This window comes from Aspergillus clavatus, genomic scaffold, assembly GCF_000002715.2.
Source record: "Aspergillus clavatus NRRL 1 1099423829800 genomic scaffold, whole genome shotgun sequence".
Lineage (NCBI taxonomy): Eukaryota > Fungi > Ascomycota > Eurotiomycetes > Eurotiales > Aspergillaceae > Aspergillus > Aspergillus clavatus.
In genome coordinates this window covers 1,692,651-1,719,299 of record NW_001517099.1, presented here as the reverse complement: position 1 = coordinate 1,719,299, position 26,649 = coordinate 1,692,651, and the positions used below count along the sequence as shown (strand labels likewise).

General features: G+C 52.3%; 8 protein-coding genes across 8 annotated transcripts, besides 4 other annotated features; 3 read left to right on the top strand and 5 right to left on the bottom strand.

Moving 5' to 3' along the window:
* Positions 1 to 462: 462 nt before the first annotated feature.
* On the bottom strand, positions 463 to 3,854 carry kgd1 (alpha-ketoglutarate dehydrogenase KGD1; the record flags this gene model as incomplete). The annotated part of the gene is made up of 4 exons (XM_001272025.1): positions 463 to 1,001; positions 1,060 to 1,433; positions 1,492 to 3,536; positions 3,642 to 3,854. 4 exons carry the CDS (start codon positions 3,852 to 3,854, stop codon positions 463 to 465), a joined length of 3,171 nt encoding a protein of 1,056 aa, XP_001272026.1.
* Positions 3,855 to 5,084: 1,230 nt separating this feature from the next.
* ACLA_050710 (uncharacterized protein) lies at positions 5,085 to 8,249 on the bottom strand (the record flags this gene model as incomplete). Its single annotated transcript, XM_001272024.1, has 1 exon — positions 5,085 to 8,249. One exon carries the CDS (start codon positions 8,247 to 8,249, stop codon positions 5,085 to 5,087), a length of 3,165 nt encoding a protein of 1,054 aa, XP_001272025.1.
* A 287-nt stretch (positions 8,250 to 8,536) lies between these two features.
* Positions 8,537 to 8,557: a microsatellite.
* A 652-nt stretch (positions 8,558 to 9,209) lies between these two features.
* Positions 9,210 to 11,918, bottom strand: ACLA_050700 (uncharacterized protein; the record flags this gene model as incomplete). The annotated part of the gene is made up of 1 exon (XM_001272023.1): positions 9,210 to 11,918. The coding sequence occupies one exon, from the start codon at positions 11,916 to 11,918 to the stop codon at positions 9,210 to 9,212; it is 2,709 nt and encodes a 902-aa protein (XP_001272024.1).
* Positions 11,919 to 13,214: 1,296 nt separating this feature from the next.
* Positions 13,215 to 13,248: a microsatellite.
* Positions 13,249 to 14,089: 841 nt separating this feature from the next.
* Positions 14,090 to 14,932, top strand: psf3 (DNA replication protein PSF3; the record flags this gene model as incomplete). Its single annotated transcript, XM_001272022.1, has 6 exons — positions 14,090 to 14,131; positions 14,183 to 14,251; positions 14,305 to 14,363; positions 14,430 to 14,619; positions 14,685 to 14,793; positions 14,865 to 14,932. 6 exons carry the CDS (start codon positions 14,090 to 14,092, stop codon positions 14,930 to 14,932), a joined length of 537 nt encoding a protein of 178 aa, XP_001272023.1.
* Positions 14,933 to 17,402: 2,470 nt separating this feature from the next.
* Positions 17,403 to 20,315, top strand: ACLA_050680 (uncharacterized protein; the record flags this gene model as incomplete). Its single annotated transcript, XM_001272021.1, has 3 exons — positions 17,403 to 17,578; positions 17,630 to 17,927; positions 17,985 to 20,315. 3 exons carry the CDS (start codon positions 17,403 to 17,405, stop codon positions 20,313 to 20,315), a joined length of 2,805 nt encoding a protein of 934 aa, XP_001272022.1.
* A 674-nt stretch (positions 20,316 to 20,989) lies between these two features.
* Positions 20,990 to 21,037: a microsatellite.
* Positions 20,990 to 21,043: a microsatellite.
* Positions 21,044 to 21,077: 34 nt separating this feature from the next.
* On the bottom strand, positions 21,078 to 22,547 carry ACLA_050670 (uncharacterized protein; the record flags this gene model as incomplete). The annotated part of the gene is made up of 1 exon (XM_001272020.1): positions 21,078 to 22,547. One exon carries the CDS (start codon positions 22,545 to 22,547, stop codon positions 21,078 to 21,080), a length of 1,470 nt encoding a protein of 489 aa, XP_001272021.1.
* A 395-nt stretch (positions 22,548 to 22,942) lies between these two features.
* sod2 (superoxide dismutase sodB) lies at positions 22,943 to 23,917 on the bottom strand (the record flags this gene model as incomplete). The annotated part of the gene is made up of 4 exons (XM_001272019.1): positions 22,943 to 23,033; positions 23,106 to 23,173; positions 23,227 to 23,633; positions 23,788 to 23,917. The coding sequence occupies 4 exons, from the start codon at positions 23,915 to 23,917 to the stop codon at positions 22,943 to 22,945; spliced, it is 696 nt and encodes a 231-aa protein (XP_001272020.1).
* Positions 23,918 to 24,291: 374 nt separating this feature from the next.
* On the top strand, positions 24,292 to 26,607 carry ACLA_050650 (putative G-patch domain protein (TFIP11); the record flags this gene model as incomplete). Its single annotated transcript, XM_001272018.1, has 1 exon — positions 24,292 to 26,607. One exon carries the CDS (start codon positions 24,292 to 24,294, stop codon positions 26,605 to 26,607), a length of 2,316 nt encoding a protein of 771 aa, XP_001272019.1.
* Positions 26,608 to 26,649: the final 42 nt, after the last annotated feature.

Sequence of the window (26,649 nt, the reverse complement as noted above, 5' to 3'; positions counted from 1 at the left end):
TCAGGCACACGCGTCTGCTGACTCATCGCAAAAAAGTCAAATAGGCTGACGTCACTTATCGTGGCTTATCGAGCAATCACTATCTATCAGGAAAAATGGAATATCAACAAACAAAAGAACCTGCCATATTATCTAGTAAATCAATGCGATCTTAGTTTACAAGCACATCACTGGCACTTTCTAGGTATAGACAAGTCAACCCGGAAAGGCTATACCAGGGAACCTCTGTAGAAAAAAAAAACAAAAGCAGATACCAAAAAGAAAAAGCCCCCAGACGGAAAAAGCAAGATCGTACGATGAATCTCGTACAATATGCTGATGGGAAAATGAATTCATACAAAGGAGACAGAAATGAAAAGACGCTAGCTCCTACAAATCAAAGCACCTATGATGATAATCCAAACAGTGAGTACACGGCTTTCTCCTGCTGGAGAAAGCCAGAGGTACCACGCCATGCTACATTTACTCGCCCTTCAGGCGCTCCTGGTGGAGAGTAAATGCATCTTCGAGGAACTCCTGCTCTTCCTTGATGTGGACCGACTTGAGACCGGTGGCAACGGAGGCACTGGGGGCCCGGCCGGCGTAGAGAACGTGGCGGCGGTTGTGGTGCTCAGTGGCGTTGAGCAGGGTCTCAAGACGAGGCTGGGCAAAACTCCACGCACCAGCGTTCAGGGGCTCTTCCTGGGCCCAGACGATGTCCTTGGCGTTGGGGTAGCTATCCAGGTTTTCCTTCAGCTGAGCCCAAGGGAAGGGGTGAAGCTGCTCAACACGGGTGATGGCAGTGTTGCGGATGTTGTTCGCCTCACGGTGCTTGACCAGGGCAGCATACACCTGACCACTGCACAAAATAACGCGCTCGATCTTCTCAGGCTCGTCAATGGCGGAGCCGTGAGCTGGGTCGCGGATGATCCACTGGAAGTGAGACTCGCCGGTGAATTCTTCAAGATCGGAGCGGGCAATGGGGTGGCGGAGGAGGGACTTGGAGAAGAAGATCACGAGAGCTGGAACAAGGTTAGTCTGGGCTGAACGCAGGAGATAAGAGGTCGAATGGAAACTTACGCTTGCGGAACTGGCGGTGGATCTGGCGACGGAGAATGTGGAAGAGGTTGGCAGGAGAGGTCATGCAGGCAATCTGCATGTTGCAGTCCTGGTGCTGACGGTCCAGCTTGTCCTGGGAGGGGAAGACACGGGGCTCCTCGTTGCAAAGCTGCAGCCAACGCTCCATTCTGCCAGAAGAGTGCTCGGGACCCTGGCCATCATAACCATGGGGCAGGGAGATAACCAGGCCGGAACGCTGGAGCCACTTCGACTCGCCGGAAGCGATGAACTGGTCAATAATGCACTGAGCGTTGTTGGCGAAGTCACCGAACTGGGCCTCCCACATGACGAGGGCGTTGGGCGAGGTCAGAGAGTAGCCGTACTCAAAACCAAGACTGTCTCAGAAAGTTAGCATCAAAAGAAGCCTCGAATAGAACCCCATCTTTCACTTACGCTCCAAATTCACTGAGAGAGGAGTTGGAGATGACGAAGCTGCCCTGCTTGTCGCTGATATCCTGGAGAGGTGTATAGGTACCCTCGTTCTCCTGGTCGTGCAGAACGGCATGACGCTGGGAGAAAGTACCACGCTCAACATCCTGGCCGGAAACACGGACGTGGTAGCCCTCATCAACCAGAGTACCAAAGGCAAGGGCCTCAGCAGTGGGCCAATCGATGCCCGTACCCTCCTCAACAGTCTTCCTACGGTTGGCCAAGATACGCTTCAGGTTGCGGTGAACGGTGAAGCCTTCGGGGGGGCCGCTGATCTTCTCGGCAATGCGGCTCAGCAGAGCGGGTTCGGCAGCAGTGGGCAGGTGAGGCAGGACCTCGGTGGCCAGCTCCTTGGGGGTCTTGAAACCGTTCCAAGCGGAGGTCAGCCACTCCTTGCTAGTGGGCTGGTAGTCCTTGCTGCGGTCGAAGCTGTCGTTGAGCATGCCCCAGACCCACTTCTTGTGCTCATCGATGTCCTCCTTGGTGAAGGTGCCCTCGGAGATCAGCTTCTCGACGTACTTGTCAAGCTGAGCCTTCTGCTCGGCAATGCGCTTGTACATCAGGGGCTGGGTGAAAGAGGGCTGATCGGTCTCGTTGTGACCCTGCTTACGGTAGCAGACAATGTCAATAACGACATCGCGCTTGAACTCGGCACGCCAGTCAGCGGCAACCTGGCAGACATAGTTAAGGGCCTCAACATCGTCAGCGTTCACGTGGAACACAGGCGCGTCAATGGACTTGGCGATATCCGAGCAGTAAGGGGTGGAACGAGCGAAACGGGGGTCGGTGGTGAAACCGATCTGGTTGTTCACGATCAGGTGGATGGTACCGCCGGTCGAGTAGGCGGGGAGGGAGTGGAAGCCCATGGTCTCGTAGACGACACCCTGGGCGGCGAAGGCGGCATCACCGTGCAGCAGAACGCCCATGGCGGTCTTGAATTCCGTCTCATCGTTGTTATAGTGCTGGATGGAGCGGGCCTTTCCGAGCACAACGGGGTCCTCGGCCTCCAGATGGGAGGGGTTGGCAACCAGAGACAGCTGAACGCGCTTACCGGAGGGCGTGGGGCGCTCGAAGTTCATACCCAAGTGGTACTTGACATCACCGGAACCTTCATCCGAGGGCTCGGCGGATCCGGAGAACTCGCTGAAGATGGACTCATTGGGCTTGCGGACGACGTTGGACAGAACATTGAGACGACCACGATGGGGCATACCAATGACGATGTCCTTGATGCCGTGCTCGACGCTGCGGTCAATCAGGGCCTTCATACCGGGGACAAGGGTCTCGCAACCCTCGAGACCGAAACGCTTGTCGTTGGGGAACTTGGTGGCCAGGAAGGACTCGAAGCTGTGTGACCAGATGAGACGGTCGAGAATGCGGCGCTTGTCATCAACGGAGTACTTGTAGGGCTCGGGGATCTCGAAGCGGTCGCGGATCCAGTCGCAAGGCTTGCGGTCAGGGATGTGGATGTACTCGACACCATACGAGCCACAGTAGATCTTCTCACAGGTGGCAACGATCTCGCGCAGGGTCATCTTCTTGCGGCTATCGGTAGCGAAGCGAGGAAGGATGCCGGGGCCGAGAGTGAACTCCTGGTCGAGATCCCGCTCGGTGAATCCGTAGTGGTCGAGTTCGAGCTCCTTGGGCTTGTTGTAGCCGAAAGCCTCCGCTTCACCACGGATGCCAAGGGGATCGATCTTGGCCTTGTGGTGACCACGAGCCTGATAGGCGCGAACTAAGAGCTGAACCTTCAAGTGACTTGTCACATCAGTGCCAGCGGAGAGACCCAGGCCTGCACCAGGCATGTCCTGGGGAACGCCAAGAGTCGGTGTAGGAACAAGGGTGGGAGGGGGCTGGAAAGCCTGGGAGATGGGCATGTTGCCATCTTCCATGTTTTTGAAATATGTCTGCCACGAAATGTGCACACTCGAGGGGTCTTTCTTCCAGGCCAAGTACATCTCATCGATATAGTTGGCGGTGTTGCCAGACAGGAAGTTATCATTAGGATCCTAAACAGATAACAAGGAATCGCGCGAAACCGCGCACCCAAAAGATTAGCCACCCCCAATTCAACCAAAGACCGTACAGAAAATTCAAGGATTGCTCAAACTCACCACTCCCACGCTAGTCCCGGCGGCATAGAATCTCTTGCCATTGCACATACGGTCAACGACGGCGAGAGGTCTTCTCGAGGTCAAGCCGAATTTCGAGCTGTGGCTAGCGGTAGTTCTAGCAGTGGCCGTGAGAGAAATGGACCGTCTGCAGGTAGAGGAGGTAGAGCCACGCAGCATGCCGCTGCTGGCCTTGACGGCGGTGTTGCGAAACATTGCGGGATTTTTCCGTCGTCGATGCGTAGAAGGGGTATGTAGAGAGTTGAATGCGAACGAATTCGAGGTTCTTTTCCACTCGAAATTCGACAACGACTGTAGATTTCCGATAATCTATCTGGCAGATTCGTCGCGGTTAGCTTGGCAAGGCTCATCAGAGCTGGTAGGAATTGGGACGGGTAAAAGGAACACGTACGGGAGTCACTAAAAAGTGAGGGATTTAAAGAAAAAAAAAAAAAACAGGTGTCGACTAAGATTGCCGTAGCACCTGCGCAGAAACTGTACTCATCAGAGAGCAAACACGCTCTAAGATAGAAAGAATATCCTCTTTTGAGGGGGGGGGGGAAGAGGGAAGTGAAGGGAGAATCCTAGAGAGGGAAATAGTCTGGAGAAGCAAGAGGAAGAGAGAGAGGATCAAGAAACTCTGCGCGCGAGGTTTTGCCGAGATTCTTCTACGGCTATGACGGCCAGCGTGGATGTGGCTGAACACGCTGCCCTTTTCCTGCTGTCCGCCTGATACCCGCCACAGCTGACTCAGCGCGGAACCACTACCTAGACCGCTCGATGGCGCTGAAATTACAGAACACCGTATAGTAAAATTGGGAGTATTCGCACCGCCACGGCCCGGTTAAAACTATTTCCCGCTCCGGGTTTTTGCGGATGGGCCGGTGAGCCAATCAGCGTCACAGCTCAGTTCCACTTACTAAGAAGGGTAACTCAAAAGTACCTCCACAGGAACAAGGCAGAAGACCTGATAATTACCTTAGCAGATGCAGGATGACTTCATAGTTATCTACCTTAAGGCACCGCTGGGAGACGGAGCACCTAGCAACAAGCGAGAAGATTCGATCGAATATCGACTCCACGAGAAAGGAGGGATCTGGAGTGACAGGAAGCAAAAGCACGTTATAAATTACCTCCATCATCACATCGTAACAAGTACACTATCAATCTGTCTGTCCAAAGGGACGGAAAGCAGACTAGATAACGCAGGAAGAAAGAGGAAGGGAATAAGAGAGCTATAAGTAAACTGTCCAAGACACGGGGTATGGTCACTCGATGCATCACAGAATATTCCACTAAATCAAGAAACGTATAGATCAGAAGATAGATCACGCATATATACCCGTCACCCTCCTGGTTCAAATCATCACGTGATATTATCTGAAGAGGATGGCATCAAGGAGATCAACAGATTGGGTGATTCCCTCGTTCGAGGGCGGCTTTTCGTCAAATCATATCAGCAGGTCCCTTTCGTCCAGCATCGGCGGTCTCATCCGTCGCAATGAGGGGTCCGCATTCACCGACTTCTTTGATCGGCGATTCAGCCACACTGGACCCTCCGAAGAGATAATCTGGGGGAACAGTCTGTACACTGGGGCTCACATCGGAAAACCCAGTAAAACTTCCGCGATTGGAAGACGGGTGTTGATGAGGAGGTGGACTGCCGCTGCTACTGCGGAGACTTCCATTGCTACCGCCCCAGGCACCGCGCCGGAGCCTCAGTAGCGCGCTCAAGGACATCTCGTCGTCGAGATTCCCCATATCAACGAGCTGGGCTAACCCTGGACTGGGAAGTGACGAATGAGCATTCCCATGCGCGGCTACCGAAATGACTGAGTTGCGCGTACTCCATTCGCTCCGTTCGGTGATGGGGGTCAGGCTAGGTTCTCTGAATTTGCCCCGGCTGCTATGGCTCCGGGAAATGCCTTCGATGCCACGCGGACCAAAATAGCCCCCGTTGGTGAGCTCGGAGACTTGACCCCCATGAGCTTGGGCGTAGAATCCGAACTCTTGCCCGTAGAAGCCTTCGTCGTCATTTTCCAGCGCCTCCGCGTTGGCAGCGGCAATTATGGGATCATCATAGAAGGCCGTATCGTCGTCATCGTAGTTAAAATCATCCAGTACTTCTTCAAAGCACAATACATCTAACGCTTGGCTGAGATGGCTGTCGTCGGATACGAGGCCCGAGTAAGAATCCATCGTCTGAGTCGTCTGTGCAGCACTATCTTGGCCGATCGATATGTCACTCACGCTGGTGCTGCGATCAAACCGATCCATGTCGGCTGTCGCGTTGGCAGCCTTCTCCAAAGCGTTGTGTAGCGCCTCGAGGTTATGCTCGGAGAGAACTCCGCCAAGTGGTTTGGTGGGCAGGCTAGGGTCTATCCCGACGACGGCACGGCCGCCATACACCATTCGGCTGGGATCTCGAACGTCGCTGGTCATGCTAGGTGCAGGTTTAAGCCCCCCTTCTTGGGCAACTCCTGGACCGAGTGCGCTTAACCCAGTCGAAGATTCATCCAGTTCGGACGTGTCCTCCTTGATCTCAGAGGGGACTGAGGCCGGGGGTCCGGCAGTCGTCTTCCGGGCATAGAGATGACTAGTCTCGTCATCAAAGAGTGATTCATCAAATATCTCCCCCTCAGCATCGGCCGAAAGATCCCCGAATTCCCCGTCATCAAAGTACAAGTCATCATCTTCCTGGATGGGCTGTGATGTTGACGGGGAAGTGACCGTAGGCATAGGATGTCCGGCTGTTAACTTTTCAAACTGATTTGCCGTTTGCGAAACATGCACATCTTGATTTTCGATGGGATCTTCACTACCATAATCCCCCAAGAGCGTAGAGGTGGGGGAATGGGTGATGAGAAGGTCTGGGTTTACCGGTAAAGCAGGAACAAGGCCGAGGTCAACTCGGGGATCTGAATCAACGGGCATATAGGTTTGAGGTGCAATGATGGGACTAGCGACAACCGGAGAAAGGCCGGGCGCATACGAAGAGCTGGTGAGGGCGGCTCCAGGAGCCGAAAAACTACTAAACTCGTCCTCCTCGGCATCGACATTGACTCCAGGAATCTTCTCTTCCAGGTCGTCCAGGTCATCCAGAAGGTCATTATCGTAATCATCATCGACATCACTATAATCTTTGTCTTCAAGGCGAGCCTGAGCTCTGCGTGCTGCTTCTTTCTCCTTGTGCTTTTCTTCCAGCAGCTTCTCCTGGGTTGAAGATTCGACTCCGTTCATGTCAAAGCTGAACCGGGATGCGTTGCTCTTGAAATGTTTCGGTAAGCCCGACGGCTGGTGGGTGACGAATTCTATAGTGTCTGGTTCTCGTTCTGGCCCGCCTGCTGGCGGATTTTCACCCAACGCGTCTGCCTGAGATTCTCCTTGAGGATATTTTTTTTCGGGCTGGGACTTGGTATGTTCGTTAGGATGTTCATCATGATCCGGAATCTTGGAAGGGAGTCTTCTGGCGAAGACGGGGACCGATGGTTCATGGCCATGAAAAGATGTGTCCGTCAGAAGAGATGATTGTAAATAGGCCTTGTTATCGACCTGTAGCACATTCTGATCATCCTCAAAATGCTCCTTGAAAACCGGTGAATATTCACTATGCTTCCTCCTATGCTCACTTGCTAGAGCCGGTGCGTCTTTCCCACTCCCCACAGGTGTGTTTCCAATTTGCGACAGATCATTGGGACTCTGAGTACTTGTCACGTCTTGCAACAGCACCGGGGCCACAGATAGATTCCGACGCGGCCGAGGCGCAGAGAAGTCATGCACAATACTTCCACGGATTCTAGGGTCGTAATCGTCCGGAATCGCGGGGACCACATTCCGGGCCCTGATGTTGATTTCCTCCGCCCGCAGGCCGGGAATCTGCGAAGAGCGCCTCCGAGCCAGGAGCGACATAGGATTTAGCAGATGCAGCCTTGTCTTCCCGGATTTATGCGTTGTATGTTCCGCAGCCAAATCCCGATCCGCCTGTCGCCGACCACTCGCGCCTTCCGGCCGGTATTCCTTCTGCATCATGTTTGATTTCTCGCCGCCAGACATCAACACCGGTGTAGAGGACCTTCGTATATTGACTTCTGAGGGTTGGCTGTGCGCGTTCAGCAGTCCTTTTCCGAAAGTCAGCCGGAAAGGCGAGTTCGGCTTGGAAGAATCACTATCGCCATAGTCCGGACGAGAGGGCGTGAATGACAGCCGCGACAGGTTCGATTGTGCGGTCAAGTCTGTGAATACGTTGTCGCGTTCTTCAGGACTAGACTGCGGGTGGGCGTGCTGATCCGACGTCGACGATGGCACGGCTAGATTGGTCGCAGAGGATGACGGCGCATTGACCGGGACCGCAGAAACGGCGGCATGGCCCTTGTCCGTATCGAGGTCCGAAGAGGAGTATTCGTTCGACGTGAGGGGGCTTAGTGCATCAGTAAGCGAGGCGGACTCCTCGATTGTAGTCGCAAGGACGGGCGTGTGATGGATCACGGGAAGCTGAGCAGTGTTGCTGGCACTTTTGCCTTTCGGGGCACCCTGCACGGAGGAAGCGATGGGGGGCGCACTCGACCGACGATGTTCCCGGCGCCAGTAGGAGAAAACGGTAGATGCTGGCATGATTTGATTGGCACCCCCAAGCACCGACGGTGCCTGTCTATGAGTGGTCACTCTGTTCAGGATTCGTAGAGACTTCCCATCATGCTCCGAATCTGCTGTTCCTGATCTGTGCTGTTGTGTTTCACGGGCTTGACGATCGATAGAAAGCTGTGGGGCTAGTCTCAACGGGGGTCGATAAACATGCAGAGGAAGCTGAGAAACGGTCGATTAAGATGGAAGTCCTGCAGGCAACTTCGTGCTCAAATGATTGATTTCATTGAATTCAGACAGATTGAGCGCAGTCAAAGGAAGAAGAAGAAGAAGAAGAACGAATGAGATGGGATGGAAAACGGGGCAAAAACATGGACCAGTCGGTTTGTTATTTTTGTTGACAGAAACGGTGGACGAAAGAATGTCATCCATCATCGCCCCGAAAGCGGGCCATCAACAGCCATCTATATGATTGCATTCCGTCTTTCTGTTTTGTACCTTATTTTTGACATCGGCATGGCATCTCTTTTAAGTGACATGGAAATTCTGGATCAAATGGAATAACGACAAGCTTTTGAGATGGATGTATCCTCATCAGGGCCAATGCTTCGGATTGGTTGGACTGGTTGCAAAGCAGATGCGCCGATGCAGGCGATACTGCACCTTTCCCACAGTTGATGATGCATGGACAAATGCTAAGTCGAGAAATTTTAATTCATACTGTAGATACGTATAATCTGGTTGGAATGCTGGAAATTATATCCGAACCATCGGGAAGGTTCATACAACCAGATGTGTGACTTTACGCAGAACAAAGCTAATAATCGCTAATTCTATATGGATATCACCAACACACAAAGGGTACTCGTGCTTCCCAATCAATAGCATATCGCTCAGAAAAAAACGAAAGAAAGAAAAGATGCGATGAGAGCAGTCCAGGCGGAAATTGCAAGCAAACGTTGAATGGAGAAAAGAGAGAGCAGAAACGCCTTATCGAATGCTTTGTCTCCAACGATCGATCATCTCTCGCTGGCCGTTATCAACAACTGGCTGTAGGACCTTGGGATGGTAATTGTTTGGCATCGCGTAGCTCAGATGGTTTCGCCCCAGAATGGCATCACTGTAGAAGGTGTTTGGGTGGACCATTCCATAGCCCTGCATTTCGGAAGCGGCGTATCCCTGGTGTTGTGGGAATCCTGCCGAGGGGAATTGACCAAAGTTTGTGGGAAGTTGCTGCATCGACATTCGGGGCTCGACAGGGCGGTGATATATCGACGCGCGCTGGATGGCAGCCTCATTCAGCGACGGTGGCCCAACGTTGATCGGGCGGGCATGCAGGATGTCTGCCATGCTTCTCCGATATCTCGGAGCTCTGGGAGCCGACTGCTTCTGAGCGGCGGCTTCCTTCCGGAGCCGTTCACGCCGCTGAGCGAGAGTTTCATTCTCAGGTACAGGCTCCGTCTCGGGGTCCTTTTGTTCATCCTCATGCAGCTGGTTTATCTCTGCTAGAAGTTCACTTGCGAATTCACTTGCTGCCACGGTGCTAGTTTGGTCTTTGGCTTTCAGACGTTTAAGACGCTGCGCCAGAGTCTCTTCCTCGTCTCCACTGTCGGGCTGAGCGGGTTCCGGCATGGCTTGTGTGTACATGGTGATTGGACGCTTATCAAGACCACCAGACGGCAGAGGTTCGCCTCGAAGTCTTGCGCGACGTCGGCTCAGCGGCTCACTCTCCTCCATCTCCCTCTTCTCCATGAGCCCCAATGGTCGACTCTCGTCCGCTGCATTAGCCTTTTCGGGGAAGAGCATGGCCAAAGGTACGTCTTCATCGTCCTCCTCCTCGTGTTTGTGGACATCTGGGTCTTCCCAGGCCAACGTGACCGGTCTCTGTCGTCTGTGCTCACTCTGTTTCTGAGCGACAGCCTCGAGTTGAAGGAGAGTCGAATGCATCCCAACAGAAGTTGCAGCTGTCCTTCGTCGTTGTTTGAGTTCCTGCTTTCGCATTTCAAGTTCTGCAAGTAGAGTATTAGGGGGGCCCGTGTATTCAAAATCCGGCTCGCCTTCTTCCGAATCTTCATCGCTGCTTTCGGAATCATCACTACCAGTGTGCTCATCAGAAGTACGATCAGCATCATGCAAAGCAGTATCATCATGTCTCTCTGCAGCATCGCCTTCTGTTTGCTTGTGAAATCCTTGACTCGCCATGGAGGTCGCCCTGGCATCCGGATCAGAAGCATTGTACTCGGCAAGAAGGTGACTTCTAGAGCTACGCTTCTTCTTCTGGTCGGAGAGATCTTTGTGTGATGTCTTGTGCTTCGAGCTCCGGTAGACATCAGATCCCAAGTTGCCAGCAAAAGGATGCTCGGTGAAAGCGGTCACAGGTGCATGTGCAGATGCTTCCAGAATGCTCTCGAGTGTTTCCACGGCAGAAGCCTGTTTGACCTCTATTTCAAGCGGTGCGGCTGGAGATTCAAAGAAGACGCTTGCCCGAAGCTGTGGTGGTATGTCCTTCTGGCCCTTGCGCTCGCTGGTCTCTTCCGAGCTCCGGCCAGACAGCCATGGCGCGGATTTCCTGTTCGCTAAAGCAACTGAGCTGAGAAGTTGCGTGCGGCGTTTCTCCCGCTCCCGTTCTGAATCGGGCTTGTGTGACAGCCGCGGTGGCAGGTTCAGCATCATTGGGACGGGGGCAGGGTAATATACCATGTTTCCTCCCGCCTGCGGTTCCTTGTACGACTCAGAGCTGCTTGCCAAAGGAGGCCTGGTGAGCGACACATGCCGCATGAGGTCCGGGCCTTTGTCATGGGGGACAAAATGCACGCCGTCAAAGTCAGTGAACAACACGCTAGCTTGTTGGTACGTATCACCAGACGCAGCCGACGATGGTCGCTCGATCCCATGCCCTGGATCAAGGTTGTATTGTTCAGGGGCGTCTTTTGGGGGTGGTGAGGGACTGGGAAGCTGAAGTGGGGGGATAGACTCGATGGCGGGTCGAAATGGAGGATCACTGTACGCTCCGCCATCCCCAAGTTCAGAAACTAGCGCCAGACGAGGTCCTGAACGAGTCGAGCCGTGAGGGCTTGAGAGACTGTTCCTCAAAGGAGAGCCTTCGGGATTGAACGGGAGAGCTGGATTGGAGGCTGAGCTGCATGGCCGTCTCTTCTGCTCGAGATTCATCTTCCGGATCTCGCTCGCGATATCCGCCGAGCTCGAGCTCAAGCGTTCCGCACTTCGTTCCAATCTCTCCACGTTATTGACGTAGGCTCCTTGAATGGACTGGAGATCCGGCGTTGGATGACTGAGAGGCACGGGATGATCGTTGATCGGAGTACGCACAGCCGGCTCCTCGGCGTCCGGTTGCGCTGGTGACCTTGGGGTGGTATCGAGCGGAGGAATAGTACGGCGGAGACTGTTGGCGCGTTCATTCGCCGGTGGCTCCGTTTCTTCGTAGTCGTCTTCCTCCACGATATCGTAGTTGGTCGAAGTGATGGAGCGTAACACGGAGCCCAAGCCTCCAGAGTCGGTATCTTCCGCGGACTTGGCTGGTTGCATACAATTTCCTCCACCGATATGATCCGTATCTAGAGGTAGTTGCTCGAATTTATGGCCATCTTGCGAATGAGGAGAAGGGCTGCGGGAGGCATCAGAATCTGTCGCGTTGGAAGCCACCTCGAGGTCGGCCTGAGAAACGGCGTTGTAAGCCATTTTCCGCAGTGATCGATGAGCAGGCGATGTAGCCAAGGGCCATCAAGAGTCCAGGGAGATCTGCAAGGTCGAAGGCGCCGAGAGAAAAGTGAGGGGAGGAATCGATAATTGAGGGTTTCTTGAGGAAAGATAAGGCAACCTTCATGCAGGATGATGCATAGGCATGGATAAGTGAAAGATAAAAAAGGAGGTAATCAGGTTCAACAAAGGTTTGAGGGTGAAAGAAAGATAAGAAAGAGCTATGAGGGAGAGGAAGAAGAGAGGAAACCCAGCATGATCAGGAGAGCTTCTGAGCGCAGGACAAGGTAGATAGATACCGGAGAACAAGATTTAATCAAATAACAATCGTGAGATAATAATTATTATTGTCTAGCTGATCGTAGAATGGAGATATCCCTGCTGGGGGGAAATTAGTTCGACAAAATTTCCAGAGTCAATCTGTAAACTCCATACAGTCCATGACAAGTTGGTCCTGAGTGCTATATTTGGATCTCGTTGGAGGAGGGGGAATTTAAAAGGGAATTCCTGCGTATCCTCCACTCAGGTACATCTGTTTGCATCTTACAGCGACTTTCTGCGTAATATGTACCGTTCCAATACGTGTAAGACCTACCAAGTAGGTAGGTAAGGTAGATCCCAGGTAACTACTACAGTACCTACAGAGATCTAGGTAATATATGCCATGGGTATTGACCTCTTGAGAATATAGGTATGTGCAGATGATAGATACCATCCAGAATCGAAGAAAACTCCTAGCGATGATGTAGTGACAATCCACATAATAAGTAATTAGATTCCAGATGTCGTTGGAAATCAAGGAACTGGAGAAAGATGATGTTTTTTTTTTTTTTTTTTCGACTTCTCAAAAGACAGAAATGTCCACTGCTGATCCAGTAGGAACCAACTAGAGGATATACTAGACCAGATCGCTCTTAGCGAGATCCCATGTCACCCAACGCCAAGACCCAACATGGACACAGGGCTCGATAGTTCGATACATATCATCGAAACAAACAGGAGATCAAAAGTCAGACTGCAGGGAGAATGCGCCGTGATCCGGGGGAAGAGGCGGGTTGCAGCAGATTCAATTGTCCAGGGACTCAGGGAGCCATACAAAGTGTCCGGAGCATTGGGATGAGCATCTGTCCGAATGCAGAATGATTGTATGGTATGGTAAATCCAATCGCATCCAGGGTCGAGTCGTTTGACCGTTTTCCTTTTTCTGTGAACAGGCAGGGCAGCCCCGGTTATTGTACGGTAAGATACGCGTAATGTACCCTGACCAGAAAACCACGATACCTACATAGGTACCTACCTACCTACTTACCTAACCTAGACGGTAAAGGTAAAGCAAACAGGCTTCAGCAGTAGTCAATAATATAGGTACTGCATACTGATAGTATCTGTCCAAATAATGAGCTGCATGAATCCTTGTAGAATAGTAGTTCCCATCCTCAAGGCCCTGTAATAATGAACCGGATCTGTTTGGGTTCGAACTTCGAATCTGACGACTGGTGGAGACGCGCGCTATATCCGAACGCCGCAAATCTTCCGTTCTAGACCGTCAACCATCTCAGCCTAGCTAGAAGGGCAGGGAACTGGAGATTGAAGCGCCGTTTGGACGGAGAGCCGATGCTCGTGCACGCATTCTCTTGTATAGTAGTATTGTAGCACGGATTAGTCCCGGTACATGCGGAGCAGGAATCTAACCTTATAATATCGATGTCTTTCAGATATGACAGCCTTGGCGTGTTGTTTATCTGACCCTGTAGTCTGTAGAACTGTACGTAGTAGGTCAGGATACGTAACCTAAAGGAACTTGTGTAGATACCTAGAATTGGCAAAAGTCAACAAGCTCGTACGACAAACTGCATCCCTGAGCGCTTCCCTTTGCAGGATTCTATACTCTGTAGTTTATCTGCCAGAGTGAGACATCTCTACAAATCCAGGCTGTATGTGGTACTCCATAGTCCATACTAATACAGGAAGCCTCCAGCCAGGTTTGTTTGGCTGTACGAGCGAAGAGGTGGTGCCAAGAACCGAACATCAGTATATTAGTCACGTGATAGCGTGACAGTGGGACGCGACAGCAGCGAGCTTCAACTTCCTCAACTTTGATGACGTTGATCGATGATTCGCCATTTGAGATTTCTGCTGTAGACAAACTCATCATGTCCTATTATGATGTGGATTCCATTCTCACAGATGCGCAAGTATGTCAGCCTCCAGTGGTGCCATTCACCTAATTCTCACCTCGGCCATAGAAACTACCCTGCACCTTCGAGCTTGAAGTGCCGGGGCTTGGCATCCTAGAGGGCAATCCTGGGGAAAATGTAAGTCGACAGGACAGGAGCAAGGAGGGCTTGAGAGCTAACCAGCCGCGCAGATAAAAGCAGGGACTCGAATTGATCTCCCGTTGTGGCTGGGCGTGATGCTGTCTATTGGGTTAGAACCCTAAGCACTGTATACGATCACTCCTACAACAGGTCATTTCTAACCCAAAATTGCAAGGGCGCGCCTGGGGACTTCTCGGCTGGTCACATTGGACCTTCCATCAGCATTATCGGATCGGGTTATGAATGCCCTCAAGGCGGATCCGCGATCTGTCGATTTGCGGTCGTTGGCCCCGCACTTTTACAATCTGAGCGAGCGAGTCCTTGACCTGTTTGAAGAGGAGGAAATGGTGGATGTTTTGGTCGATGTATGTGTGGATCGGTCACCTGCGCTTTTCCTAGGACTTTCGCCGTGCTAATCTGTCTTGAGTAGACATTCAAAAAGCGCGCAGCGGAGATTGCGGATCATGCACATAACCCCAAAGGCGCATTAGGGGACGGTGCAGATTTCCTTCGCGGTTTAGATGAGACAGAGAGACGGTGTAAGTGACTTATGATATCTCCAGCCCGCAGATTGTTCGACTGACAAGAAGGCTCTACCATCATACATCAGTGTTCCGTGTGGCTCATGACAGCGCAAAAGAGACTCGGATTTGGGCAGGGGAGGCTAAAAAGAGGTGATGCAGTGATGGACTGAAGATGCAAATGGACTAAGCTGGCCTTGTCCTCATATGTTATTCAAGATTTGAACTTTGTTTCTGGCAGAAATGAGGAATGCCGTTTCCCGGAGTCACCCAGGAGGTATTGGATATAGGATTGCATGACAGGCAAACTTCTTTAACTGATACAAAGTACCACATAAGTTGAGATGGTAAAAGCCATGATAAGGGTCTTTGATTTGCAAATTGCTGAATATATCGAAATCATCGGTATCAGGGCATCATGAGTATGTGAAACAAATGTCTCCAACCAGGTAGAACTAGCTTTTTATTTTATGTTACGATGTCAGCGTCCACTGTCTAACAGTCAAGCTAACTATTGCTGTACTGGATTATTAAGAAACTGAATCATGACCCTTGCAACCAGATCAATTGAGATATCCGAACACTGTCTATTCACGGCCGAACCGCAACAGGGAGCTGTGGCGCAACTCAGAGTGTTGCTAATGTCTCCTGACACAGTTATTTCACCATTTCCAGGTCATGTCTAACCCATGTAGGCTTCAGAAGAATCTGCCAAAGTCAATCAACCAGCCAACGCACAGGAAACAAACTTTGACGGTGAGATTGCTCTCTGGCAGATGAAGATACCAGTCATCCTCATTCACTGGACTCGGAGTCCGCGTCAATCAAGTGCATTCGTAGTAATGGGGATAGAAACCACTATCCCCCCAGCCAATGATCCCAGTGACAGAGCTTTGGTCCAGTCGCCATTTTGATCCTGCGAGAATAGTTCTTCGGGAACGTAGATAGCAGGTTGGCTTCTGGTTCGTGCCTCGGAGCATCAAAGAGCTCATCTAATACCCGAAGATTGATATTTGCAGCATAGGATAAATGACAGGATTGAGTGAGTCAATGTTCATGGAGATATAAGTCTGGGAACATTGACATCAGGTCTACTGTTAGATTCTTCTCCAATGCGGCCTGAAATTCCAGCATAAGATCTCTGTTCCATTGCGCTGCGTAAAAAGATCTGTGTACTGGACGAACATCATGTGTGGTTCACTCGTGGAGGTCTGTTCATTTGTCTGGAGGTTGAGGAATCAATGGATACTATCACTTTTACCGTGTGATACATTATCATGATGGCTGTCAGTCAACTACAGTACATATCTAGTCTAGTGGCTATGCATCTAGCAAAATCAAGAAAAAAGCCTGCTGTTAGTGAACTGCCACCGGTAGGTACAGTGTCGGATCAGATATGTCTCATATTATCATGGTAACTTCCTGGTAGTCAAGTACTGATGGAGGGCATGTATGTATATATAGTGAAGACTACTCTGTACGGAGTAAAGATCCAGCCCCCCTGACAGCCTAACTACGGAGTAAGACTGTGCATGATTTTAGCTTGTTCCTTAGTTTTAATTTATACTTGCAAGTTGCACTATACTCTGTAGTTCATTAATACCTAATATTAATATGGAACCAACACAAGAGACCTGAGAGTGAGTGAGTGAGTGAAGGAAATGATATTATAGGCTAAGGGATGAAACTAGTTGAGAGTTAATCAGGCTATTATTCCTTAACATATGTATAGATCTTCTCTCAGTCTCATACACTCTAGTATCTACTCCCCCATTCACAAGGGCAATAACTTCATTGAATAGACACCACCATCATTCATCATCCAGTGAATAGTAATTAGATCATGCATACCCAACGATCGGTTGCATGGCAACCTCTGCCTGACATTCCAGTCTCCGGATGATTGTTGTCGATCGCCTGTCAGTCATTGACTTACATCGTGGGCTTGGCCTCACAGACTGCTCCAGAAAGATACACCAAGTTGACTCGTCACAGCCCTTATTTGTCCTTCGCTTTTTCCCCTCACGTCGGATCATTATTACTCTCAAATTCCATCTCATCACAGTGCTCATCGCCTGCATCAGCGAGCCCACCGTTCCTTCTTCTCGTCGATCGCGGGACTTCCAGCCTCCAAAGGGTCCGAACCCCCTCGCTTCGTTACTCTGCCAATATCGCAACAACCCATCTTTAGATCAACCCTTGCTCAATCAGTCGATGAGCTAATCCGTTCTCTGTTTTGATTCATGCAGAACTCTGGCGTCCCTGGCGGACTCACGGCCAGCCGTCAGATTGCAAATTAGCCCAGATCCTAGCTACCCTGTGTGTTTAGGAACAATCGTCTAGTTCTGCCGACAATGGATAGCAGACCCCAGCGCCGCAGCATCGTTTCGGTGCAAACGACTGCCCCTTCGTCCCTGCGACGCTCCTTCGATCCCTCTTCTACCGTTCCTGTCCCCGCGACGCGTACGACATCTCTGAGACACGGTCCAAACAGTGCGTTCTCCTTCGTTCCTGCAGGTCGCTGAGCTTCACAGCCCACGAGAGAGAATTAATCTGACTGCTGTCCCACAGACAAATTTGATGCTCCAATTCCTGCAGCACTCGCTCGTGTCAAAAGAACGGCCACTATGGATAGCCCATCGCGATTGAACCCTGGTAAGACTCCATCCCCCTGCCCCCCGGGAGCTTTGCGACAGTTTGTCGGCATGCTGATTCATCCGCATAGAAACGTCGTGGCTCAATGGCCCTTCTCCAGTGACAGGAACACCTGGCGGAACACCGAAAAACGCAAGATCACGGGCAGGTATGAACGGGACTTTTGCAATCCGCAGAGCCTTGAGACTATCTATTATAGGGTGATGCTGACGATACTTGGGGGCGCGACAGGGACTCCGGAACCCAGCACCACGCCTCTAGTTAATCCTTCTTCGGCCTTGTTACAAGACCTTCTCCGAGAGCAACGGGCAACTAGAGCTTCGCGGGGTCCGGCACCGGACGAGTATGCCGAGTATATGCCTCATACACCGGAGCGCTCTCAGTCCCAATCGCAAGCTCAGGAAGATGCAGGTTCCGAAAAACAGCGCAAGGTCAACAGCGCATTGTCGGCCGGCCATAAGCAGCCACGTGAGATGGGAATCAGAGAGATGGACCAGGTGAGACCTTCCTTGGCCGAACAATATATACAGGTTCTAATTGACCGTCTGTCTTAGTATATCTCCAAAATTAATAAGCAGAACTTTGACCTGAAGCTGGATATATTTCATCGCGCACAGCAAATGGCCGTCTTGGAAAAGAAGCTAGAACGCATGCAGCAATTGGAGGAGGAGGCCCAACGTACTCACGGTCTCGAGGAGGAGTTGCAAGAGCTTCGAGGCGTTGAAGAGGATAATCAGAGGCTCCGTGAATCCAATGAACAGCTCCGACAAGAAATCGACAAGCGAGACCAGGCAGTCACCGAGGCCGTGGAATTGATCTGCCAACTCGAAGCAAAAATTGAAGAGCTGGAGACTACTCACTCCTCTAGGCCTACAACAGCTCGTCCACCCACCATCGACGGGTCAGAGGTCGCTACTCCCAGAGCCTGCGTGACTCCTGATATTCCGGAAAGATCTTCCTCGAGGAACGCCATCACACTTGGCGATCAGCGCCGGGTCTCCTCAGGAAGTCGCTCTCTCTCCAGGGCTCCCTCATTCCTCCGCGAAGAGCACCACAGTACCGCAGCCTTACGAAGTCTATACATTACTTCCGAGAGCCACCCACGCCCCGCGAGAAGTGCGATGACTCAAAGTGAGAGCATGAACTCAGTAACGGAAGCCACTGAAGCAGAGTCGCCGAGATTGAGTGCCTTAAGCGAATGCAGCGAACTCATGCCTTATGACACTTCGAAAGACCTACCTGTGTTCGATCAAATTCAGCTTCCTGTGCTCGAGGAGACTATCATCACAAAAAATACGGCCTCATATGGACCAGACACTAAGAAGCCACCAAGTAAACATGCCCGACGCTCTGGCTGGCACCAGACACAGCTCGAGTCCCTGTCCAAGACCGATACCAAGAAAGGAAAGGATCAGGGGCGCACAGTAACACTGAAAACAACCCAAACCTTGCCATTCGATAATGATATTTTCTTGCACGGACACAACCAGAAGACGCGGCTTGAGAATGTTTTCGGAAGTTCAAGATTGCCTCCTACTCCAGATACGATGAGTACGGCATGTGCTACGACGACAAACAGATCCAATAGCAGTAACGCTGCGGAGAAGGCCCAGCCCGCTCAGCCCTCTCCAGCTCGACGAAAGCTTCACCGTCCTCGATCTGCGGACGAGATGACCACAAGACGAAGCTCCATCAACGACGCCGTTCTCCCGAGTTTAAATCCTAACTTGAGTGACGTGACTCTCCCCCGTCCCAGCGTTGACGAGGATGAAGAGACCCCCGTTATGTTTCCCTTGAACGGCATCCCATCCAAGACCAGTTATTTTCTGGGACAGCGGTCATCGAGACGAGGTATGGCGTACTTTCGTGATGTTGATGATGTGCTTTTCAATCCCGTGGGTATCGAAAGAGTCATTTCAAAGATGGAAAAGGACCATTATTCTCCGCCAGCCTCACTGGGTGAACGGACAGCGGCGGCCATGGCGGCTCTGTCACCTCCCTTGACACCCGAAGACTGGATCGAGGCGGCCAAGCCAGGTCCTCGTCCCACGAAGAAACGACCTTCCGCGAGAGCGCGCAACGGTGCCGCACCGGAGCATCCTGAGACTACCGGGGCACGAGCCCCAAGTCAATCTGCATTCCTCGCCCGTCGCCACAGTGTCGACTCTACTATCAGAAACCCTTCTGTTTCAGCATTGCCGGCACTTGCATTGAGCAGGAATCCGCAGCCGCCAGCACATGAAGAACGGGATCAGCGACGACGAGTTCATCTTCGACCGCCATTTCTGGATCGTCTGACGCAACCACGTCGTTTGCAGCCATCTCCAATCACCGACTCAGAGGATAGTGGCGATGGTGCACCATCTCCCGTCATCCGCAAGAACAGGCCTATTCGCTCTCCAAAGCCGCTACGGACGACTCAGGACGGGCTGGCAACTGTACGCGGCCATGGAGAGCTTTGTGTCTTTGCACTGAAGGATGGAGATGGCAAGAGTACGAATGCTCCTCAAAAGACTCTCCCTCATTCCTTGACAGAATCAAACTTCCGGACCCACGCGTCGACTATGCGGCCTTCCACCTCCGGTGGTAAGGAGCACAAGAGGCGTAGTTCTCTCAGCATCTTTGGCTGGATGAAGGGCGGAATCGGATCTCACAGGAAGGCGGGAATCGATAATTCGGGGACTATTCAGATTGTTGGCAAGGAACGACCGTCGTCTCGATGGGCTCGTGAGACTCCGGGCACCATATCCGAGACAGAAAAGAGTGACGGGACAGATACCAGTGCTCAGAACTCCTCGTCCACCATGAGGCACAAGCATGGAAAGGAGGACGACAATTCCGTACGGCGACCACGCTATGTCGAGCGGAGGCCCCGTCGGTCCTAATCATTCTGATCATGAGACGCTGGTACATCATTACTGCCCTGCCCTAGCATTCTCATCATACATGTCTTCATTATTTCATTCTTATTGACTCGGATTTCAATGCTCGATACCCAGGCTCTTTTCTTGCGAAGCTTCTATGAACCTGACGCATCATTAATCTTTTTGGGGATGCTCGATCTGGTCTACATTTGTTTAAGGCTTCCGATTCTCAAGACGGTTGTCCAGCTGGGCTGACGACTCGACGAGTTCTTATTTCTATGTCTCTCACTTATTTCCCTCTGTATGCATCTTTATTGACCGATGGTGTCATAATCTCCAGCATGACTCTTCTTACCGCTCACGACTTGCATGAACATAACGAGCTTATCCTATCCTAGTGTAATCTGACCTCAAACCCTAACATTCCAAAGCTATACGTACCTACATTCCTGAACACCAGGTATGCAAGAAGAAAATCTAAACGCGATTTGAGCGAGTTTACATTAGAGCATACTAAGATTCAAGGTAAAACTCTCTGACTCCTAGACCAATCTATCTCCCTGAACGTAAATTTATATCCGCCAACTCAAATCCATCCAGAATCCTAGGACCATACTCCTTTTTACCCGTACCGTATGTTTTGAAAGAAAAGCCGGAGCCATATCAAATCCAAGTATTGAAACACAATGAAGGAAAGAAGAGAAAAAGAAGAAGAGAAAAAGAAGAAGAGAAAAAGAAGAAGAGAAAAAAAAGGAAGTAGGACCACCCCCCCCCCACTCAACATTAGTACCAACTATTCCCGGCCTCTCCGAGCCTCTTCCCCTTGGGATTCATCGAGACGATCCTCTGCCCCGGCAGGGTATCATCTGTAAACGCCGCCTCAAACGTGCCCGAGATGGACCGTTTTGTCAGGGCAGCGAACGAGTCATACTCGCGCAGACCATTGCACGCAGCCCACTCGGCGGAGCCATGCGACGAGGAGCCATCGCCCAGGTCACACCAACGCGTGACGACGATGGCGTGCCGGAATCGCAGACTCTTGGGGTCTATGCGGTCCTCCGTCAGCTTGACCTCGATGAGGTACTCGGACGGACAGTCTGGGCAGCGGCGCATGGGGCGGCAGGTGTTGCAGAGCGTGGCGAGCTCGTTGGGGTTATACATGCGGTGGTGGTAGAGGTCCTTGGCGCGGTGCTCGAGGCCCTGCAGGCCGGCGGTGTCACGGGGCTTGGGGATGTGGCCGAGGGCGCACTTGCAGGCGTCCATGAGCTGGCCGTCGCGCCAGTGCGCGCACGCGGAGAAGTACGGCCAGTAGTCCTCGCGCGAGTATAGGAGGAGGCGCTGCGAGCTGGGCGTGAGCGCGGGCGCCGCGAACGTCTGGCTGACCACGCGCATCAGCAGGCGGTTCTTGTGGATGATATAGCGCGACTGGTGCGTCCAGCCGTCCCGGCGCCAGCGGCGGGAGAGCGACTCGGTGGAGATGCCGTAGGCCGGGCCGAAGCGGTGGGCGCGCAGGGCCAGCTGCACGAAGGTGAAGTAGAGCATGCGGCCGTGCGTGATGCGGTGCCGCGGCGCGGGGAGGAGCGGGTTGCGCAGGTTCGGGCAGTCGAAGAGCGGGTTGACAACCGCTGCGGGCTGCAGCTTCTCGCGGCCCTCCTGCGTGCGCCGGTGGTACTTTGCGCACGTCATGCAGAGGAGATGGTGCGGCAGACGCCGGTCCTGCGGCGCTAGGAAGTTGACTCGGTACTCGCGGTTCTCGGGCTGGTTCAGCACCGACCAGGGCTCCAGGCGCTCCAGGCGCGAGAGAAGCGTCTTGCTTGCGAAGGCGAGGCTTGCGACGTCGCCCGGATCGAGCTCCTCGGCAATCATGGCCCAGAGATCAGACGAGAGGCTTGCTATCATCGGCTCGCCCGGAGGCCGATCCTCCCCATACCGGTCTGATGCGAAAGCATCCGAGTCTTCGGTATCGTGGATACCCAGTGAATGCAGCATGGCCGTGTGGTCACGGTTTTCTCCTATCTGGGTGTCTATCTCTGCATTTTTCTCGCGATAGTAGACCCGATGGGCCTCCAAAGGTGCAAGAACAGGGACTGGTGGAGGCACATCCTCGCTGGCGATGCTTGATCGTGTAGCCGCTCGGAGGTTTGGTGTAGATGCGGTGTTCTTGCGCAGGACCTGGCGGGATTTCTTGGGTCTCAGGGCATTCGCCATGAAGGCTCGAAAGCCAGTTTTCTGGCCTGGACTCTCCACAGACATCCTGAGCAATTGCTGAGGAAAGCGGATGTCAGGTTGTCGCAGAAATGATGTCGTTACAGCCCTGATCTATAACTAATCCCCGGAGCTGGAGGATTGAATTTCCGCTTTAGGAACGTCGATGATGCTGCAAAACGTCCAATACAGTAAGATTACCGGCTGGTACGGAAGAATTACCCGCGACTATCCGGACGGCTTCAGCCACTGTGGCTAGTGCTCCTGTCAACCATGGCTACAAGCTACATTAGGTCTGACTGACGCAAGCAATAGATTGGTGCACTTGTTGATTAGGGGATAGATCAATGGAGCTGGACTAGATATAGAACATCATTATACAATCACACGCGCATAAGAACGCTCCAATCAAGCTGCGTGAATATACAGTGTTTTTGAGATGTTTATGCGGAGAAACGCTTCTCCACGGTCTTCCAGTTGATGACCTCCCAGATGGCCTTGAAGTACTCGGCCTTGCGGTTCTGATATTGGAGGCTGTGTAGGCACCATGTCAGCCACTGTTCAACTATCGAACTGCCCCAAGGGGGAAATGCATGGTGGACTTACTAGTAGGCATGCTCCCAGGCATCAATACCGAGAAGGGGCTCAAACTGACCAACGACGGGGTCTTGGTTCTGAGCTAAGGTTAGTCATCTGAAACTGTTTCTTTCTTATTGATTACACTTACGGCATATGTCTTAATGCTGATGTCGCCGGTCTGCTTGTCCCGGACCAGCCAGGCCCATCCGCTTCCCTGGATTCCAGCCAAGGCAGTGTTTATCTTGCCCTGTAAGTTCTCCAGGCCACCATAGGTTTCGTTGATAGCCTTGGACAGAGCACCACTTGGGGGCTCACCGCCACCGGAGCTCTTGGGGGCCAGGTTCTCCCAGAAAAGGCTATGGTTAAGATGGCCACCGCCGTGGAAGTTGATCAAGGGCTGGAGGGCAATCTGAGCAGCGATGTCGCCCTTAGCTCGGGCCTCCTGTAACTGCTCGGAAGCCTGGTTGTAGCTGTTGACATAGGTCTGATGGTGGTTTTTGTAGTGGAGTTCCATGATCTTGCCGGAGATCGAAGGCTCCAGGGCGCCGAAGTCATCTGTAATGGATGGTTAGTTGATATCAAAGCAGCATTTGTGCAACTTGGATGTTCTTCATCGATCGAGTTGTATTTTGGACCGAAAAAGAGCGAGAAATTCGGAATCATGCCAAAGTAGCAATATAATCGATATCAAGAGAGTGATTTCACATACAAGGCAGATCAGGCAGAGTAGCCTTGCCGCGGGCAAAAGTCAAGCCCGCAACACCAGCAGCTCTTTGGGTAGCCGAAGCTCCGGAGCGGAGGGCTGTGCGCGCAGAGGTACCGATGAGAGAGGCGGCCATTGTTGCAATTCAAAAGAATATATCGATTGCAGAGACAGAGAGGAGATGGATTCCGATGCTTCTTAAGGAAAAATTCAGGGGAGAAGAGAGAAGAGGAAGAACCGATCCGGCTCGAAGGAGATGAGGGTAAAACGTCATTGTTTCTCTTCCCTTCGGAGCTCACGTTTCCCCGCCCCGACACCGCCCGAGCGATTACCAAAGAAAATGAGCTGCTTCTTGGAGTATACTCATGATAGTTATCGAATCGATCGCGTCTCATCGATGCAAGCCGTCTCCATGGCATAATCCTCATGTGCTGTGAGTCTTCTCAGTTCCTATGATAAGGCTGCCATTTCTATCCATCCCCACTCGTATTTTATCCTCTTCAAACGGCCATGGAGTCACCGACCTCGTCATCGTTCGCTGGACAGAAGCGCAAAATTGTCGACATGAGCTCAGATGAGGAGGACTCTCATCCTCCCACAGCTTTCCGTGGCTTTGCGAGAGCTTCTTCGCGGTCCGAATCGCCTCCCTCTTTTGGTCTCGGCAGTGCTCGTCGCAACCCTTGGAACAACAACATGCAGTCGACCACCTCTGCCCCCAGGGGCGGGACCAGCAATGGCGGCAAAGGTGCCATGGGCGGTGGTAATTCCTTTGCTGCGCGCATGATGGCGAAGATGGGATACAAGGAAGGACAAGGTCTGGGTGCAAGTGGACAGGGTATCGTGAATCCGATCGAAGCCCAAGCGCGGCCGATGGGCGCTGGGTTGGGCGCGGTTCGAGAAAAGACAAAGAAGACTCGGGAGGAAGAGAAACGGCAAGCTGCTGCGCGAGGGGAGGTCATTGAAGACAGCTCGGACGAAGAAAGAAAACGGCGACGGAAGAAGAAGGAAGAGCGTCAGCGAGAGAGCCGGAGTGCAACAGGGACACCGATTCCACGGGCGAAACCTCGATTCCGGACCGCACGCGAGATTGAGGCTGATATGGATGGTCTCGAAGTACCTAACGTCTTGAAATCGCTGATTGATGCCACCGGAAAGGAACAGCGAGTCTTGACCTCTACCGCCGGATTGATGACCCCGTTAGAGTTTGTCAATCAAGGTGAAGGAGAAGCCCTGAAGATTGCGCGACGAGCACGCAACGATCTCGAAGCATTTGCAGATGAGTGGAAGGGATTGACGGAGCGGAAAAAGTTCATCGAGTTAGAGGAAGCTCAGATTGTGGACCAATTAGACACCAATCAGCTCAAGACGGATCAGCTTTCGGATTTGATTACTGCCATCGGGCAGCTGGAGATCTTCCAAGGAGACAGCATGCTGGCGCGATTCGACGAATTGACCAGCAAGCTTGAGTCGATGGAAATGAAGTACCGCAATGAGATTGATGAGTATCGACTATCAGAGACGGCGGTCGCTGCTATTCATCCATTGTTTCGGCAAGCAATGGAGGAATGGGAACCTCTTCAAGAGCCGACATTTCTTGTATCCAATCTTCGTCGCCTCCAGCCACTTCTGTCTCGTAAAAAGGAGGATGCAACCACATCAAGGCAATCAACATCACCATATGAAACCATGATCTACACCCTTTGGCTTCCACGAGTGCGCTCAGCGCTGCTGAATGACTGGGATGTATTCGACCCATCCCCGGCGACATCGCTGGTCGTGTCGTGGAAAGACGTTCTTCCGTCCTTCGTCTACGCCAACGTGCTCGACCAGCTCGTCGTTCCTAAACTCAGCAGCGGCCTGAAGGAATGGAAACCCAGAAGCAGCAGCCGGCGCCATCCCTCTTCCCATCAAAACTCACGCTTCCCGTGGTGGCTATTTACATGGCTGCAGTACTTGGATGAACGACATACGAACCCGAAACAGGCTACAGGTCTGCTCTCTGACGCGAAAAGAAAGTTCCGCGTGGTGCTGGATTCGTGGGATCTCCGCAAGGGCTTGATCAGTGGCGTTGAACTTTGGCGAGACGCGTTGGGGTCCGAATTTGACGCCTCCCTCCGCAATCATCTATTACCGCGGCTTGCGCGTCATCTGCGGGAGAACTTCGAGGTCAACCCTCAAGAACAGGACATGGCCGCATTGGAAGACGTCTTGAAGTGGAAGGGATTCTTCAAGCCCAACGTCATCGGCCTGCTTCTGGTAGCCGAGTTCTTCCCCAAATGGCACAACATCCTATACATCTGGCTCACAAACGATCCCAACTTCGAGGAAGTCGGAGAGTGGTTCACCTGGTGGCGATCTCAGATCCCCGCTGAGATCAACGAGCTGAGTATCGTCGACGATGAGTGGAACAAGGGTCTTCAGCAGATGGATCTCGCATCCCGCCTGGAAGACCCCGCAACCGAGCTCCCAGTCCCAACCGCTGCGACGCCACAGATTCCTCCCGAAGGCGTACCACGCGCTGCAGCGGCTGCCGCCCAGGAGGCGGCCCCGGCACCGCGGAAGCCCAAGGTGGTCGAGGAAATCGCGTTCAAGGATATCCTCGAAACATGGTGCATGGAACAGGGTCTCATCATCCTCCCTTTGCGCGAAGCGCATCCTCAAAACGGACAGCCGCTTTTCCGCATCACCGCGAGTGCCACGGGCAAGGGCGGACTGGTCGCGTTCATCCAGGGAGATGTCGTCTGGGTTCAAAACAAGAAAGCGAAGGATGTTTGGGAACCCATGGGGCTGGAAGATCGACTTGTGGAGCGTGCCGAGGGCAGGTAATATTTAGTACCCGCCTGAGCTTTGGATTGGGTTCTCTGCGTT